This window comes from Poecilia latipinna, unplaced genomic scaffold, assembly GCF_001443285.1.
Source record: "Poecilia latipinna isolate Pla-1442-1.1 unplaced genomic scaffold, P_latipinna-1.0 Scaffold1407, whole genome shotgun sequence".
Classification (NCBI taxonomy): domain Eukaryota; kingdom Metazoa; phylum Chordata; class Actinopteri; order Cyprinodontiformes; family Poeciliidae; genus Poecilia; species Poecilia latipinna.
This window is the reverse complement of record NW_015114023.1, coordinates 31,475-47,057: the sequence shown is the minus strand read 5'-3', so window position 1 is coordinate 47,057 and position 15,583 is coordinate 31,475. Positions and strand designations below refer to the sequence as shown.

General features: G+C 40.8%; 1 protein-coding gene across 1 annotated transcript in view; it reads left to right on the top strand.

Moving 5' to 3' along the window:
• The window catches only part of LOC106962387 (ubiquitin thioesterase ZRANB1-like), a 26,143-nt gene extending 12,656 nt beyond the window's left edge, over positions 1-13,487 (top strand). Inside the window, exons 3-10 of the mRNA XM_015056790.1 lie at positions 3,513-3,700; positions 6,035-6,188; positions 7,208-7,279; positions 7,925-8,123; positions 9,909-10,029; positions 10,425-10,554; positions 12,665-12,894; positions 13,088-13,487. Coding sequence (XP_014912276.1) covers positions 3,513-3,700; positions 6,035-6,188; positions 7,208-7,279; positions 7,925-8,123; positions 9,909-10,029; positions 10,425-10,554; positions 12,665-12,894; positions 13,088-13,306 — 1,313 coding nt within the window. The 3' untranslated portion in view covers positions 13,307-13,487. The remainder of the gene's footprint in view (positions 1-3,512; positions 3,701-6,034; positions 6,189-7,207; positions 7,280-7,924; positions 8,124-9,908; positions 10,030-10,424; positions 10,555-12,664; positions 12,895-13,087) is intronic.
• The last annotated feature ends 2,096 nt before the right edge of the window (positions 13,488-15,583 follow it).

Below are 15,583 nucleotides of genomic sequence, written 5' to 3'. Positions count from 1 at the left end.
AAAGAGGAGGGGGGGGGGGGGGGGGGGGGGGGGGGGTAATAATGCTTTCACAGCATCTTCCAGCACTTTTCACTGGTGAAAGAGAAGAAGAAAACCTTTCAGAATAGCCAGTAATCAAAATAAATTCCTACATTGATCTTGCATGAGCTCGGAGCTTGACAGTCCAAATCGTCCGATAAACCTTCTAAAAACATTGATGGGTCAAAATCCACGTCTGTTCGTCATGCAGCTTCTTTTTACTTTTTAATATGTTGGTGTGTTGATCGTACAGCCTGTAGCAAGATCAGACGAAGGGTGCACAATATAAGATGAATTCTTTGTCATCGAGACATCAGTGGGGACAGTATCAATATTGCAAACAATGTTTGTTTTTTTTTACCTACAATTTGAGGGAAATGTAATGCGATATAGCCAGAGAGTGACATTCTGTCTGCTGCAGTTCTATTCTCTATGCTTTCAGACCTATCAGTGCTGTTTTCTTCTTTTTTTATGCTTCATAAACTAGCTTTTATGTGCCAAGTCGAAATGTGTTATAGGTGTCTATCAACTGAAATTAGATGTTGTTTTTGTTTTTTTTAAGTTTGGCAAAACTCTTAAGACCTAGTGCGCTTTTCGAAGTTAAGCATTAAATGTCCCCATGCTGGGAAAAAATGCAGGAACTAATGGAAATCTGCTTTAGGTTTCTCTAAGGACTTTTTCTTTTTTTTTTTTTTTTCTACAAAGGAATGTTGCATTAGCTTCATGATTTCTACTACAAAAAAGGAATGCCTCTGACATGTTCTGGGTAAGTCGGCTTGTTTTGGCGTCCTTTTTATTGCCAACTATGATTTTTATTAGAAATAAACAATCTAATGCACATGAGCGCATTGACATGTTTCTTTGTGGAGCACCCAAGACAACCAAGGTATTTTTCTCTTTCCAAGTGTGAGCCTGGGGAAGTGCATCGTCCTGTTAAAGTGGGTGGTTTAGCAGGTTGAGCAGACCTCAAAGTGCTAACTTGTACCATATAATAGTTTTTGTCTGCGTTCCTGTTGTGTCCATCGCTACGCAAACGTAATAAAACTGGATGATCCGTGTGTAGGAGGAACACCACAATCACTTAGATTGGTCCATTTTCTCTCATCAATCCGCCTTGACGAGTTCATCTCTTTGTGTGCATGTTAGGCGTACCATTAAAAGTACAGTTGTGGCTGTAGGGCTAAAGGCACACCCACACTAATGGAGTATTTTGTAGGAAGTGGTGGCGATCCCATTCTGCTGTTGTACAGTTTCTCTCCTCTCGTGTGTCTCTCTCTCTCTCTCTCTGCGCCAGCCAGCTCCACATGGCACTCCCACTTTGTGTCTCTCCAGCTCCCACTCGCACACAGCTCACGCAGCTGAGCTTTGTGTGTGGTCCTTTGACGTGAGAACAAAAGCTCAGCAGTGTTTGATGCTGTCAAAATGTACGAGAGGCTGCTGCACGGGCATTTACTGTATGAGCTGGAAATGGGAAGACCCTGTTTGTATAGCTGCGAGGCGTTGAAACCAGTTTCCTCTTTCCTGTTTGATTAGGTTTTGTCATAATAACAATCATAATATACGCGGACAAAACGGTTTTGTTCTGGTTAAATGATGAAAAAAAAAAAAGAAACATGGTTCTTGTTGAGACTTATCACACATTTCACTGCATGTCAGCCTGTATTATTAGAGCCTGGTGCTGCTGTTGATGAGTTCAAAGTTTCACTGAAAATATTCCCATCATGTAACCTTGTGGGCAGAGCTGCGTTTGATTGTTTACACGAGCATGTGTTCACTTTTTTTTTTTTTTTATGTGAACTTCAAACTTTAAATAAACACTTTTTATATCTTCAAGCTGAGAAAACTGAAATTTGGACTGTTGGCTGCAAATATTTGTCTTTGTGGGGACGTGGGATTGAACATTGCTCTTGATTCCCTAACCCTTTTCCGTTTAAGAACAGGCAGTCCAACACTTTATTAATGTTAATCTGGTCAGTGCCATTTTTGCATATTTTGGCAGAATCATAAACGGCAAATTTACGTCGCAGGATCGCAGTATATGGTACCAATATCACAAAGTACTGCCTAGATTGCAATAAATAATGCCTAATAATATAAGTAAGGAGACCAGCAGTTGCAGTTAAAGTTTTTTTGTCACTTCTCACTTTTAGTCATATTCCATAAATTAGAATATAATTGTAAAGTTAATTCATCTCAGTAGCTGTATTTATTCAGTGAAACACATCATGTGGATTAATTGCAAACATACTAATCATACCAAGCCTTTATTTGTGTTTATTGTAAAATTTTCCACTTGAAAACGCTATTTAAGATTGGGATATATTACATCAAACTAATGTGAGCTTAATGTAAAGTATTTTTAATATCTGTATAAAAGTTGTTGCTTTTTTTTTTTTTATAAGATACTAAACGAGCCTCAGCGGAACACATATTCTGATGTATTAAATATAACTGTATTTAAACCTGAGTGGTGATATTATGAGCTGATGAACTGGAACAGGGTCAGGGTTTTTTTTTTTTTATCAAAGAGGAACACCAGCCTTGTAAAAGCAGATGCCATAAAGCAGTATATCTTTATGAACTCGCAGAGGTTTCTGATCAATAAAGCAAGAAAACAAGAACGACAAAAATAATATGAATGCTTCATTGTGAAATTAGCCATAATAAAATATGTTTTGTGTACGTCAAGAGCACAGGGATGAATAATTGGCCCATGATGGTCCAATTTTTGATTTAACAGTAGCGGTGAAGGTCATATTGGATTGATAGTAATGACTGATGTTTATGACCTTTATAGGCACTCTTAGACGCTGTCCACCTTTTTGCAATCTTTCTTTTTTTTTCTTTTTTTTTACGTTAGACCCTTAAATAACAGAATAATTGTCACTTAGCCATCAGGCGTGTGATTTCATGACGCAACCTTTTGTAAACATCGTGTTCCATGGGACTATTTAGAGATTATTTGTTTACAATTTTGCAAGGGAAAGTTGAATGCTAAGTATGTTTTCAGGATGTCCTTTTTTTCTAAAAACAATGGCTATTTTCCGTGTCTGCTTGAATTGCACAATAGAAACCACCTGCATCTGTCTGATCTAGCACGTCTCAACCTTCCTGCTAAGATCTAAAAGAGCTAAACAACTAACATTACAGCTTACCCCCTTGAACTGTCGCGCTTCCTCTAGACTTTGAAACAGTCAGCAACCGCCACATAGATGAAACACAGTCTCATCTTATGTTTTTATGCATTTTGCTGGAGTACATGCTGTCCCCTCCTTTAGTATTGGTAATAAAATTGCTTTATTCCGTTTCCAAGTAACTGTTAAAAGCTTCATAAAACCTACATAAAAAAACAAAACAAATCTAAACTTGCCTTTTAAATGCTCTTTTGTGGGAACTCACTGTTACATTTTGCTTTTGTAGTAGATTTGTCTTGAATCGCACTTTATTATCTGTTGAAAAGCTGTCTCCTTTCCTCCGCTCATTTGTCTTAAAAGGCGTCGTGGAAGGTGACCTGGCAGCGGTGGAAGCTTACAAGACGTCCGGAGGGGACATAGCGAGGCAGCTGACGTCAAACGAAGTGCGGCTCTTAAACAGACCCTCGGCTTTCGACGACGGCTTCACGCTGGTTCACCTGGCCATCCGCTTCCAGAGGCAGGACATGCTGGCAGTCCTGCTCACAGAGGTCAGTCGAGAAGCGAGGCGGTTTTACTTTTTAGCTGCCGTGTGCTGGTTTTTGAGTTGCGTTTGACTGTAACCAAGCAGCCATTTTAGGTCAAGGGGAAAGGTGTGGTCAGCGTGTACAGGAGGGTGATTGACAATGCTAAGACACTCCTCTTTGCCCTGATTGGTTGTTTGCTATCGGGTGTATTTCTGCAGATGGTAATAGGACCACAGGGAGGAGCTTGCTTTTTTTCTCTCCACAGATTCTCATATTATTATTTTCATTACATTGTTAGGATAATGACATATCCTAAAATATGTTAAAAAAACAAAACAAAAAAAAAACATATTATTCATAAAAGTTGCATACTATAGCTTTAAGGCTTGATATAGATCTTTCCTACATATGCTTGTAGAGGTAATTTTACATTTACATCTTAAATACCCAGTAAAACATAATAAATAAATTAGTGAAATACACAATTGTTTTATTTACAAATAACTTGGCGATCACATAGATTTTATTACACAGGAAGACAGTTTTTTTATGTGTTAATATATATTAGAAGACAAAAAACTGACTCCATAAGAGTCAGAGGAGCTCTGATTAAACCACTTCTCTTGAATTATGCTTTGATTATTGCGGTACTTGCATCCAGTGTTGTTTACAACTGCAAACAATCACTCTCTATAAAAGCAATAAGGCCCACTTGTATTATTCATTATGATGATCATTCCACAATTACCACTATACTTTTATGTTGTTGGTGTTTTACAATGGATTTTTTTAAGACACAGTACTGCTTTTCAGTCTGTGCATCAACATCTTGCGTGAGCATTTCCCCGCCGGCCGTAGACATGCGCTGCGGTTGAGCTGCAGTTTGCCTGCTGTCAGTGATTCCAGATTATCTGTATACACACTTCTCCGGGGGAGGGGCAGTGAGTAACCACCGGATCACTTTCCTAAAATGCTTCAAAGCTGACGGCAGCCTATATGCACACCACAGACGGGTCTGCTCTTTTTCCCGCCCTAGCAGCGGCACAGCTCTGACAGGTTCAAGCTAAGTTAGCTCAAATGACAGCGTCTGCTGAGCTGTTGTTGTGAACATTCAAAAGCTTTTGGTCCCAAACTTCAAAAGCAGAACAAATGAAACTATTTGGCGGTGTGTTTTTGGATCAACACATTTCATACTTTTGCCCCTAAAAAACGTATTCCTATGTCTCTTTTTGCTTTTTATTGTTAGTATTTAAATTAGTTTAGTCCTTACAATTACCTTTCATCGTCTTTTTATCATAACCAAACAGTGGCTGGTTATCAGTATAAAGGCATATCCAGGTTTTTATCATTCATACCAATAGTTTAAACTCTTTTTAATAAGATGCCAGAAGAAGTGAAGTTTTCCCTGACTGTGTGGAGCATGGAGTGGCGCGGTGCCGCCCTTCTTCTGCTGTGCCTTGTGAGTCAGATGGCTGAAAAACATCTGCGACATTTTGCCTCATTTTAAAAGAACTTGAGACAAAAAAAAAAGAAGAGAAAAATTCACATGTAAATACTTCTGGGTGCAAAAAAACACAGACGGTTATGGTGTTAAAGTGAATCAACAAGGTAGTTACACAAGGTAGGAATGACACCCATCATGCTTATTAAGTTAACTCTGTTTCCAAACAACTCACATGTTGACATCCTTTGGTCGGGATATTTGGAAGGTTGAGTGAAAAAGACCCAGACAGAGTGACATATGGATTTAACAGCCCCTTTAGTGGCTTTAACAACCCGCTTATTGTAATTGTTCTGGGGAAAACTTGTAAACCTTATTTGTTGCCCACGTTCAGAACTGAAAAAGCTTTTGGAAGAAGATGTGAAACGTCTTAAAGGAACAGGAGAAGAATCCAGTTTGAGTGTTGGGTAGCAGACAAACAATTTTTAACTTTTGTTATTTCCTTTTTATCAGTAAACAATAATTAAAATAGAAGGATAACATTGTAGTTTAATAGTAATTGTTTTATTTTAGAAGCGGAAGGACTAATTGTTGCTTTTCTATTTGAAATTAAAGGAACTTTATCATTTTTAGTCTTTTTTTTTTCCTTTTGAGATACTACAATGTATCATGCTGTAAGAATCTCATACCAACACACCCCTGGTGTTTATTATTATGATCTGATTTTACACGTCGGCCTTTGCAAAGTCACATGTGCTTTCGTCCCTCCAGCAGAAGCTTGTAACTTTTCATCTCAGATCTCAGTAAATCAAATCATTCATTTGTCAAAACTCGGATAAAGAAACGTGACCACCAACTATAGTGTGAAACGTTCAGGTCTCGCATATCCCTGAATAAAGCTTCCCTCTTCTTGTCAGGTGTCCCAGCAGGCGGCCAAGTGTATCCCGGCCATGGTGTGTCCCGAACTGACGGAGCAGATCCGCCGCGAGGTGGCGGCCTCTCTTCACCAGCGCAAGGGCGACTTCACCTGCTACTTCCTCACTGACCTGGTCACCTTTACCCTGCCTGCAGGTCAGCAGCCCGTCGGCTAGAAAACGAGCTCGAACGAACCGGCGGAGCAGAAACATTCCTGAATGTGATTACTGAAGCTGACGGGGTTCTGCGAATGCTCGGGGGGGAACTCTGCAGCTGCAGCAGCAGCACATTGTCTGGCCTTTTTCTCTCTGGCCTTCTAAGCGTGTATCAGAATGCGTGTTTTGTTTACTTGCCGGGTATGAAATGGCGTGTTGTTCCCATGCTGACGGGGGCATAATGCTCCGGTTGTCTTCATCTAACAGCCAGCACATGGAGGCTACCTCCGCCTCACGGTTTCAGCATTGTTCTTCCACAAAGACGATACCACCCCGCCAGCTGTTTATTTTTGAACCCATAAGAAAACTGCGTTTAGGATTACCGTGTGGCTGCTATTGTTCGTTCAAAACTAAAATTGTTTTGTTTTTTTGTTTGTTTTTAACCATGTGTTCAGGCGTGAAAGTGCCGACATTGGCTTCCAGTCATCAGAGAAACCTATTCTGCTCTGTTCTCTTCCAAACAAGCTGTGCATTCATTAATATCAGCTAGAGAACAAGCTTCTGTGTTCAGAGCAGCTCCTAGCTCTCTGGCCGCTGTACTATAAGTTGGCTTTAGGTGAAATAAGCCGGGATTTCACCGTGAGCTGATCAGACATTTGGGCACACTTGACGTCGAGACAAATGTCGGTCATTTTTGTCCGTTTGTAATTTTTTAAAAATTATTATTTATTTTTGACAGTTCTTTTGTCATCAAACAAGCAATTCTAGTGAATTTTATTACAGGGAACTGCTTTGTCTGCAACTCTGTAAAGGTTACAGTGCAAATATTACTGGACATGTATTATGTTACCAATAATGTTAACGTACAGCGTTGATCCTGGGTGGAGTACAGAAAATGTTGCATTTGAAGTTCCAGTTGAATTAAACTGTGCAATTAAACGAAGGAAAAAGTCCACAAGTAAAATATTGTTCGACTCAGCTAAATGTATTTTATTGTATTATCTCTGTTTTCCCTTCCAGATATTGAGGACTTGCCTCCTGCGGTTCAGGAGAAGCTCTTCGACGAGGTGCTGGACCGAGACGTCCAGAAAGGTGAATAATTTACTCCGTCAGCTCTGCGCCTTTTTTCGCTGAAGTGTCACCTATCTGACAACGGTCCGGTTGCTAGGCGAACGCACGGACTCCTTTCACAACCCGCGCACAGTAACAAAGAGGCTGCCCCCACGCCGGCAGTGTTGCATTACATGGATTTTCCCTCCCGCCAACTCTGTTTCTTAGTGGCCAGCTTGTTGCTCTGCCTCCCATCATGTGTACTGGTTTCACTCTGCGCTAATGAGCCCAATTGAGTTTCAGGGTTTTCTCTGATCCTCGTTTGGGTGAATGTTAAAGAGTTCAGCCTGGAGACATAGTAGCACGCTGAAAAAAAAAAAAAAAAAGAAGCTTTCACTATTTACTTAAATGCAAACGGTTGTGTGGGGCTTGTTAAATCACTTCACTATGGGAAATGTTAGGTCTTGTAGTAATTTTTTTCAGCCCCCCGCCACCCAAAAAAAAAAAGTGTGTTTGCTGGAGGATTGAAAGTAAACAGTAAAAGTAAACTAAAGAGTTAGCCAGGTTGACTTTGCTTTAAACCTGTTTACTTTTTCACGTGAACACGCATCTTTCACGTGGGTTCGGTTTTGTAGTAAAGATGCTGAGAGTGGCACTAATAACCGATGCCGTCTCCTTCTTGGTCAGAACTCGAAGAAGAGTCTCCCATCATCAACTGGTCTCTGGAGCTCGGAACGAGACTGGACAGCCGGCTCTATGCACTCTGGAACCGCACGGCGGGGGACTGCCTCCTCGACTCGGTGCTGCAGGCCACGTGGGGCATCTACGACAAGGACTCTGTGCTCCGCAAGACTCTTCACGACAGCTTGCACGACTGCTCACATTGGTGAGACCTGCAGCCTCAGCAGCAGTAGCACAAACGGCAGTGATGCGTAGCCTCCTCTTAAAACCGCCTTTGACCAGCGTGACTGATTCGACTCTTTTCAGGAGGCTGAATGAAGCTCTGACTGTTAGAGTTGTGTTTTAACCAGAGGACTGAAGGATTTAGAGCGAAGTGTGCAGAGATTGAAATATTTTTGGCTGATTACCAATCTGATTCCGAATTTGAGCGATTGAGTTATTTTTTTATTTTTTTTTTTCACTACTGATGTCGTGTGTTAATGTTCTAACCTTATTTCACTGAAAAACACTGAAAAATATCTGTGAAACAATCAAAAACTTGTTCTAGCTGCACATGAGGTACCGCTCCAAAATATAAATGAAAAAGTTCAGAACATTTCTGTCCAAAATACTGGATTAACTAAAGTAAAAAAAAAAGTCAGTTTCTTTAGTCTTTGCTTTTTAAAAAAAATCTTGCACAGCAGGTTAGACTACAAGAATGTTTTGAGCCTCTTACCAAAAATAAAGTGCACAGCAATATTTTGCCTTCACAACATCACAAGGTTTGAGGTCAACCGAGGACAAACTGACAAAACAACTTAAACCACCAATAAAATTTCATGTGTTCTGGTTTTTCTCGTAGTGCAAAAAAAAAAAAAAAACCCCAAACACAGAAGCTTTGTGTCTAAATATAAATGAGATTGATCTCACAATGCAGGTCACTTAAAATTAAAGATCGATACACTCCTACGGTCATGTCCAACACTACGATTGTTCCAAGACACAAATTTTAACTACATACGTTTCCCAGCGAATAAAAATAGACCTGCTTGTTTAAAGTTGGAGGCACGTTGTCCCGGTCTTGACATTTAGTCCCTAATTTCTAACCGAGTCGATCGTCACGGGCGTTTGTCGTCACGGACTCCCAAATTTGATAACGCGTAAAGATCGATCCGGTCAAAACCTGACCGTCATAAAGCTCGAAGTCTGCTAAACTCTCATCCCGGTGATGATGCGACTCTATGTTTTTTATATGACTCAGTGATTGTTGGGCTAGTAAAATATTTCAGGCAGTCCAACTTACTGATGTGCAGACAAAACTGACAGAAAAGGTTCAGACAGGAAACCACAGCAGTCAACACAGCCCCTCTCTATTCTTTACTGCCTATTTGATTTGTAAAATGTAAAACATGTGATTGTTGGGGAAAAACTAACATTTTAGATGAACAGCATAAAGTGCTAGAAATGAGACGGTAGTTGAGTTTCCGTTACAAATGTACCCAAAATGTTTTTCATATTACTCATGATTTAATCTTTTTAACTCGGGATGTTTCTATTTTTCTAGTTTCGTTCCTGCGATCTTTTATTTTTTTTTTGCCTTTTTTAAATTCCTATACGAAGTGAAAAGAAATGATTTCTTATTTCAAAAGTTTAACCGAAAATATTTTCGCCATGCAGCATTCTGCGTGCAGTGAAGGCTTCAGATATTTGCAGTAATGCGAGCCTCATAATGGAGCGCGAGTAAGTAGAAGAAAAATGGAAACCACGTTTTCTCGCGCACTGTCAAACTCCGCTCAGAACTCATGCCCACAATAAAAAGACAGCAGCCTTTGTTTGTGGGAGAGCAGTCAGACGTAAATAAAGATGAGCCTCGTTTGAGTCACGTCTGCTTGGAAGGAGCTGCAGCTTTCCTAAAACTCCGAGCAAGACTAACGACGACGACCACATCCCCATCTGTCGGTGCACACGTTTGAAACAATGCAGCAGTGTAAGCCGTTTGTGCGTCTTGCAGGTTTTACAGCCGCTGGAAGGAGTGGGAGTCGTGGTATTCCCAGAGTTTCGGCTTGCACTTCTCCCTCCGAGAGGAGCAGTGGCAGGAGGACTGGGCCTTCATCCTGTCGCTCGCCAGCCAGGTAGACACGCACGAAAGCAAACGCCGACGTCTTAAGGTGGAGGACAGGAGGTTGTTGTGTTTAAGGCACGGTCCGCTGATGATGCATCAATTATGCAAGAAGGTTTCTTGCTTTTCGCCACCGTAAACATTCTCCGTAACGTCCTGGGAAAGTGCCTTCTGTCTGTCATCAGCACTCTGCTGAATGACCTCACCAACGAGGCATTTGGGTGGGATGCTTTATATCTGGGTGTGAAAGCTTAGTAATCGTTTGCTTTGTTTGTTTGTTGTTGTTTTTTTGTTTTTTTTATACAATTGGCAGCATAAAAAAAGGGTTTCCTTTTTTATGTTTTTCCTTACTTTCCTCCTAGTTTTTTTTCTTAAAAGTTTACCGTGTCTTTTACTTTTGTTCCACAGCCAGGATCCAGCTTGGAGCAGACCCACATTTTTGTTCTTGCACACATACTTCGTAGGCCAATCATCGTGTACGGAGTGAAGTATTACAAAAGCTTCCGAGGCGAAACATTGGGCTACACTCGTTTCCAAGGTGAGCAATCAGTTCTGTCTGAGCCGATGTTTTCCTCTAAAATTGATGTTTTTTATTTTTTTTGTTTGTTTGTTTTTTTTTTTTTTTTTTTTTACGACGAGCCTTTCCCGTGATTGTGGAGGAAGTAGACTTTTATTTTGAAACATCCGCAGCCTACATGTGTCCGCATAGCTCAGATGCTTGACAAAACTCAGCCTACTCCAGTGCCATTCATTTGTTGTTTGTTTTTTGTTTTTGGTCTGTTTGGTTCAAAACTAGAAAAAGTGTCGGTGTAGGAGGAGCAAAAATACAACAAGGCAAGTCAATTTCCCACGTGGAAACGATCAGGATAAGAAATCAGAGCCACATGTGAACATGAAGTCTACTTCCACAACCAACTCTAAGACAGTCTGGATTCAATTTGCTCTTTCTGTTGCTGTGCTGGACTTGATGAAAATCCTCAATGGGAGCCAAGTACTTGTGGTAAAAAAGCCTCCCTGATGGACCAGTGATTTACAGTTGCCAGGAGCCAGAGTAAAGCACAGAGCGACTCGGCTCTTATGTGGATGCCTTAAAAGAGCGTTGATCAAAAACATTCTACTTATTTGGAGAGTTGCTGAGCAAAACTCAGATTCATTATCAGACGTTTAGGAGTTACAAAAGCAGAGATGGTTTTCCAACTATAGAGGCTTATTCCAGCAAATCTAATCAACTCTGGGATACTTGCATCTCTGTTTTCAGAACGCCAGAGTGTTGCAAAATCTTGCCAAGCCTATTTAGTTGTGATTTATGAGTTGCGTACCGCATCTTATAAATCCTCAAGTTTCCAGACAGAAACCTTAGGACCAAGTCTGGATGGGCTGAAACAACCCAAGTGATTAGAAACATCCCATAATCCATTTGTCATCTGTACAAAAGACCATCAGAACTATAATTCTGCTTGGGCGCTCGATTATCACATCAAAATATCACAGCGTGATGCAGATAAACAGGCCATAGAATGACAGTAACGTAGGATAACGCTGTTGTTTTCTGCACATCATACACTAGGAGAAAAGTGCAGTTAAATACAGTCATGGATAAAACTGACTGCGTTCGAACGGAAAACATATTCATACTGCTTGAACTTCTTCATGTTGTGTTCATATATTTTGTTTGTATTTTTAGATGATTGTTGCCATGTTCCCCATGGCAACAATCATTAACAACCCGAGCTGGTTCAGTTACTCTTGGGATCGTTCACGTTTGACATGTGGACTGATGTCTGTGAAGGGCAACATGGAGCCCTGTGTCAGTCAGGCTGAATGTGTTGAGACTTAAGTGTTTCTTAGTTGTTGTTCATCCTTGTTGCTGCACTATGGTGGAATTTATACAGTGTAGAGATGCTATTACAGCCATTTCCAGATTAATTGGCAAAAAGTTATCCAATCTTCTTAGCACATTTAGTGCTTTCTGTCCTTAATTTTCTTTGTTAAAATCTGAGCTGTGGAAGCTCTTAGGGGTGTACTTATCATTTATCCCTTCAACTGAATTTATTATTCTTTTTGATAGCGGTTAGACAGTAAAGTAGGTAACGAGAGAGGAGGAGGACATGTGGCAAAGGTCATCAGGCGGGACTTGAACCTGTGACCTCCACTAAGGCCTCTGTACGTGGGCTGTGCTTAACCCCTGCACCACCACAGCACCCCATTTTTAGGATTTTTAAAAAATGATATTAATCTTAACTGTCGTCATTACAAAATACCAAACACAACTCACAGCTGAATGTGACGCAAAAACACAATAAGAACTTCATCGTTTATTTATGTTTACTTTGTGTGTGTGTGTGTGTGTGTGTGTGTGTGTGTGTGTTAGCTTCTGATGTAAAACGGAGCGCGTGTAAACAATGTTTCAGCTCAGAACCAAGGTAGAAATTTGTTCTGCTCCAGGATTCAACTACACATTATAGAAGTTGTTGGTATAGTTTGTTTTTTTTTATAACTGCTTTATTTCTCCTTTCAATTAATTGCATTCAAATTGTACGTCAAATGTTGAAACCTCTTAATTGTCATTGATTTTAGCAGTTCATATTTTTACAAAGGCTGATGTAAATATAGCACCCTTTGTGTTTGCCCCTCCCCGTCCGTCCCAGGTGTGTACTTGCCCCTTTTGTGGGAGCAGAGTTTCTGCTGGAAGAGCCCCATCGCTCTGGGTTACACGCGAGGCCATTTCTCAGCACTGGTCGCCATGGAGAACGACGGCTTTGACAATCGCGGCGCAGGCGCCAACCTCAACACAGACGATGACGAGACGGTCACGTTCCTGCCCCTGGTCGACAGCGAGAGGAAGCTGCTTCACATCCACTTCCTGTCGGCACAAGAAGTAAGGAGTTCGACTAGTTTTACCTCTTGGTGCGTTTGTTCCATTGTGGGAAAATGCTTTCATCTAAGCGACTCCATTGTGTGGATTTAAACTCGCTGTCCATATGTTTCGTAGCGTTACATATTTCACATCTTAAATGTGCACTTCTGCGAAGCACAGTTGCGCGCATTGAGACTCTGCTGCTTTCTTTCAGATGGGGAACGAAGAGCAACAGGAGAAGCTCCTTCGAGAGTGGTTGGACTGCTGCGTGACAGAAGGCGGCATTCTGGTGGCGCTGCAGAAAAGCTCCCGCCGCCGCAACCACCCGCTCGTCACTCAGATGGTGGAGAAGTGGCTGGACGGCTACAGGCAGATCCGGCCCTGCGCCTCGCTGTCGGACGGCGAGGAGGAGGAGGAGGACGACGACGAGTGACTGAACTGAAGCGGAAGGAGGGAGCGGGTCTGGAGGAGGCAGGACTCCTCCCTCCTCTCTATTTATTTTTATTTCACCTTTCATTTTTTTGGTTTTATTTTTGATTTTCCTTTGTTTTTTAATTTTTTTTTTCGACACGGACAAACTGTGAAAGCCTCCAGCAGAGGACAGGGAACCACAACCCTCTCTCTTCCCGTTCCCCCCCTGTTCCCCGATTTCAACCTTTCACACCTCCAAAGCTACAGAAGACATGGCTGCTCTTCTGGTACACACAGCCACTCGGACGCAATTCTTACAGAAACACTTTGAAACCAACTCCAGACTGACAGAGATGTGGAGAGTTAGAGGATCAGGAATGCAGAAGACCCTTTGTTTCAAATGTAAAAGAAGAAAAGAAACTAATCTTTATCCATAGATGTAAATGCATGTGGTTGTTTAAAAAAACAAAACAAAACAAAAAAAAGCTAAAGGAAATATACCAGCATTTATTTAAGGTAACACTTTATAACTATTCAGCGTGGGCACTGACAAAAGCACACTTCCAACCTGATCTTTTCGACGTGTTGTACAGGAGTTTGGCTTGTTAAGCTTTTTTTTTTTTTTCCTGTGTGTTTGAACTGACAAGGACAAAGCCAATAAATATAATCTTCAGAAAACCAGAGATTATATCGTAATAAACGACTTATTATATACCCTTATTATAAGCAATGCACCTTTATGGAAACGTTTCTAATTAATTATCATTGCTTGAAATAAGATATTTTATGAAGGGAGATTTGCCCTCTAAGGTTTAGCACATTAACATAACATGTTTGGATATTTGGTTTACTTTTTACAGACTGATTGAACTGAGAAGTCGTGTGTGTGTGTGTGTGTGTGTGTGTGTGTGTGTGTGTGTGCTTGAATTTATTCTACATATTTATTGTTTGGAAACTTCTTTGAGCTAATAAGAGCTTTATGTATATTTTTCTCCAGTTTTTATTTCTTTTCTTTTATTTTTTGGTGAATTTTATTAATTATTCTCTCAATCTCGATGAAGACACTTTTGCACAGAAACACTGTTGCTGTAAAGGAGAGAACCAATCTTGACAGTGGGAAGTTTACTTACATCGTTGCATGGGATTTAGTACCTCATCTGAATGCTTAAATTCTGGTGCTTTTTGTTTTCGTTTGTGTCGTTTCCTGGACAGATGAGACGCGTTCAGTGTTATAACTCTCTCTCTCTCTCTCTCTCTCGTTTCCGTTTGTTCCCTTCAACGATTGGTTGTCCGGCTCACACATGATGGTACATGTCTGTCCACCTTCTCTGTAAAGTCTGCTTGTCGACCCCACCCCGTCCGCGCCATTTGTTGTGAGAGATTGCAACATCTACAACCAAAGCTGACATAAAAGAAGAAGAAGAAGAAAAGAATAAGTTGTTAATCCCTTAATTTTTTTGCTGTGAATGTTTGCATTGCTTCCCCCCCTCCTGCCACTGCGTACTGTAACCTCCTTCGTGTTTCATTCATGTCATACATGTTTTGAACATCACCTATGTGTTGCTTTGTATCTATACAATAGTTGAAGTTGTAACTATGATGGTTTGTGGATTTTAGGCCTGACTTCACTAAGCGGAGTGTAATGCAAAGAAAAGGCAAAATATGGAGAAAAAAACAACAACAAATAAAACCTTTTTGAATGTTGAGACTGAATTTCTCTCCGTTTGAAATTCTACGGCTTGAAAAGTGGCTGGTTTCACCGCTCTCTCTTCTCTCATGTGGGGGATCTAGAGTACATCCGGAAAGCATTCTGAGCTCTTCCCTTTTTCCAGTTTTCATATAAAACTCATTCTGTAACAAGCATTCAATCATTTCAATTAGAAAAAAGAAAAGTGTTTTTTTTGTCTCTGACATTAAATCGGACTACACTTTTCCTGTTTCAAAACGATTAAAAATTTTTTTTTTAGTTATTTCAGGTTTATAAGTTTACAGACAAAGATTGCTCCTCAATAATTTGAAAGAGTTCAGATGATGAGCTCACGCTTCAGGCAACTCGCAACACGAGTTACACAGAGCAACGTTCGCGGATATAATTTGAGACTACGTCTCAAACGCACTGCTTCCTTGTGCAGCATTGTTTGCGTCGGACAGGAATGAGTTTGGATGCCAAATATTTAAATCAAGTGTAGAACAAAAGCAAAAGACTTTGTGAAGATGGTAAGGGCGTCGTTCGCCACCTAGAAGCCGTCCCAACAAGATTCCACAGCCCGCTGCTGGTAGCGCAGCACAGTGGAAGGAG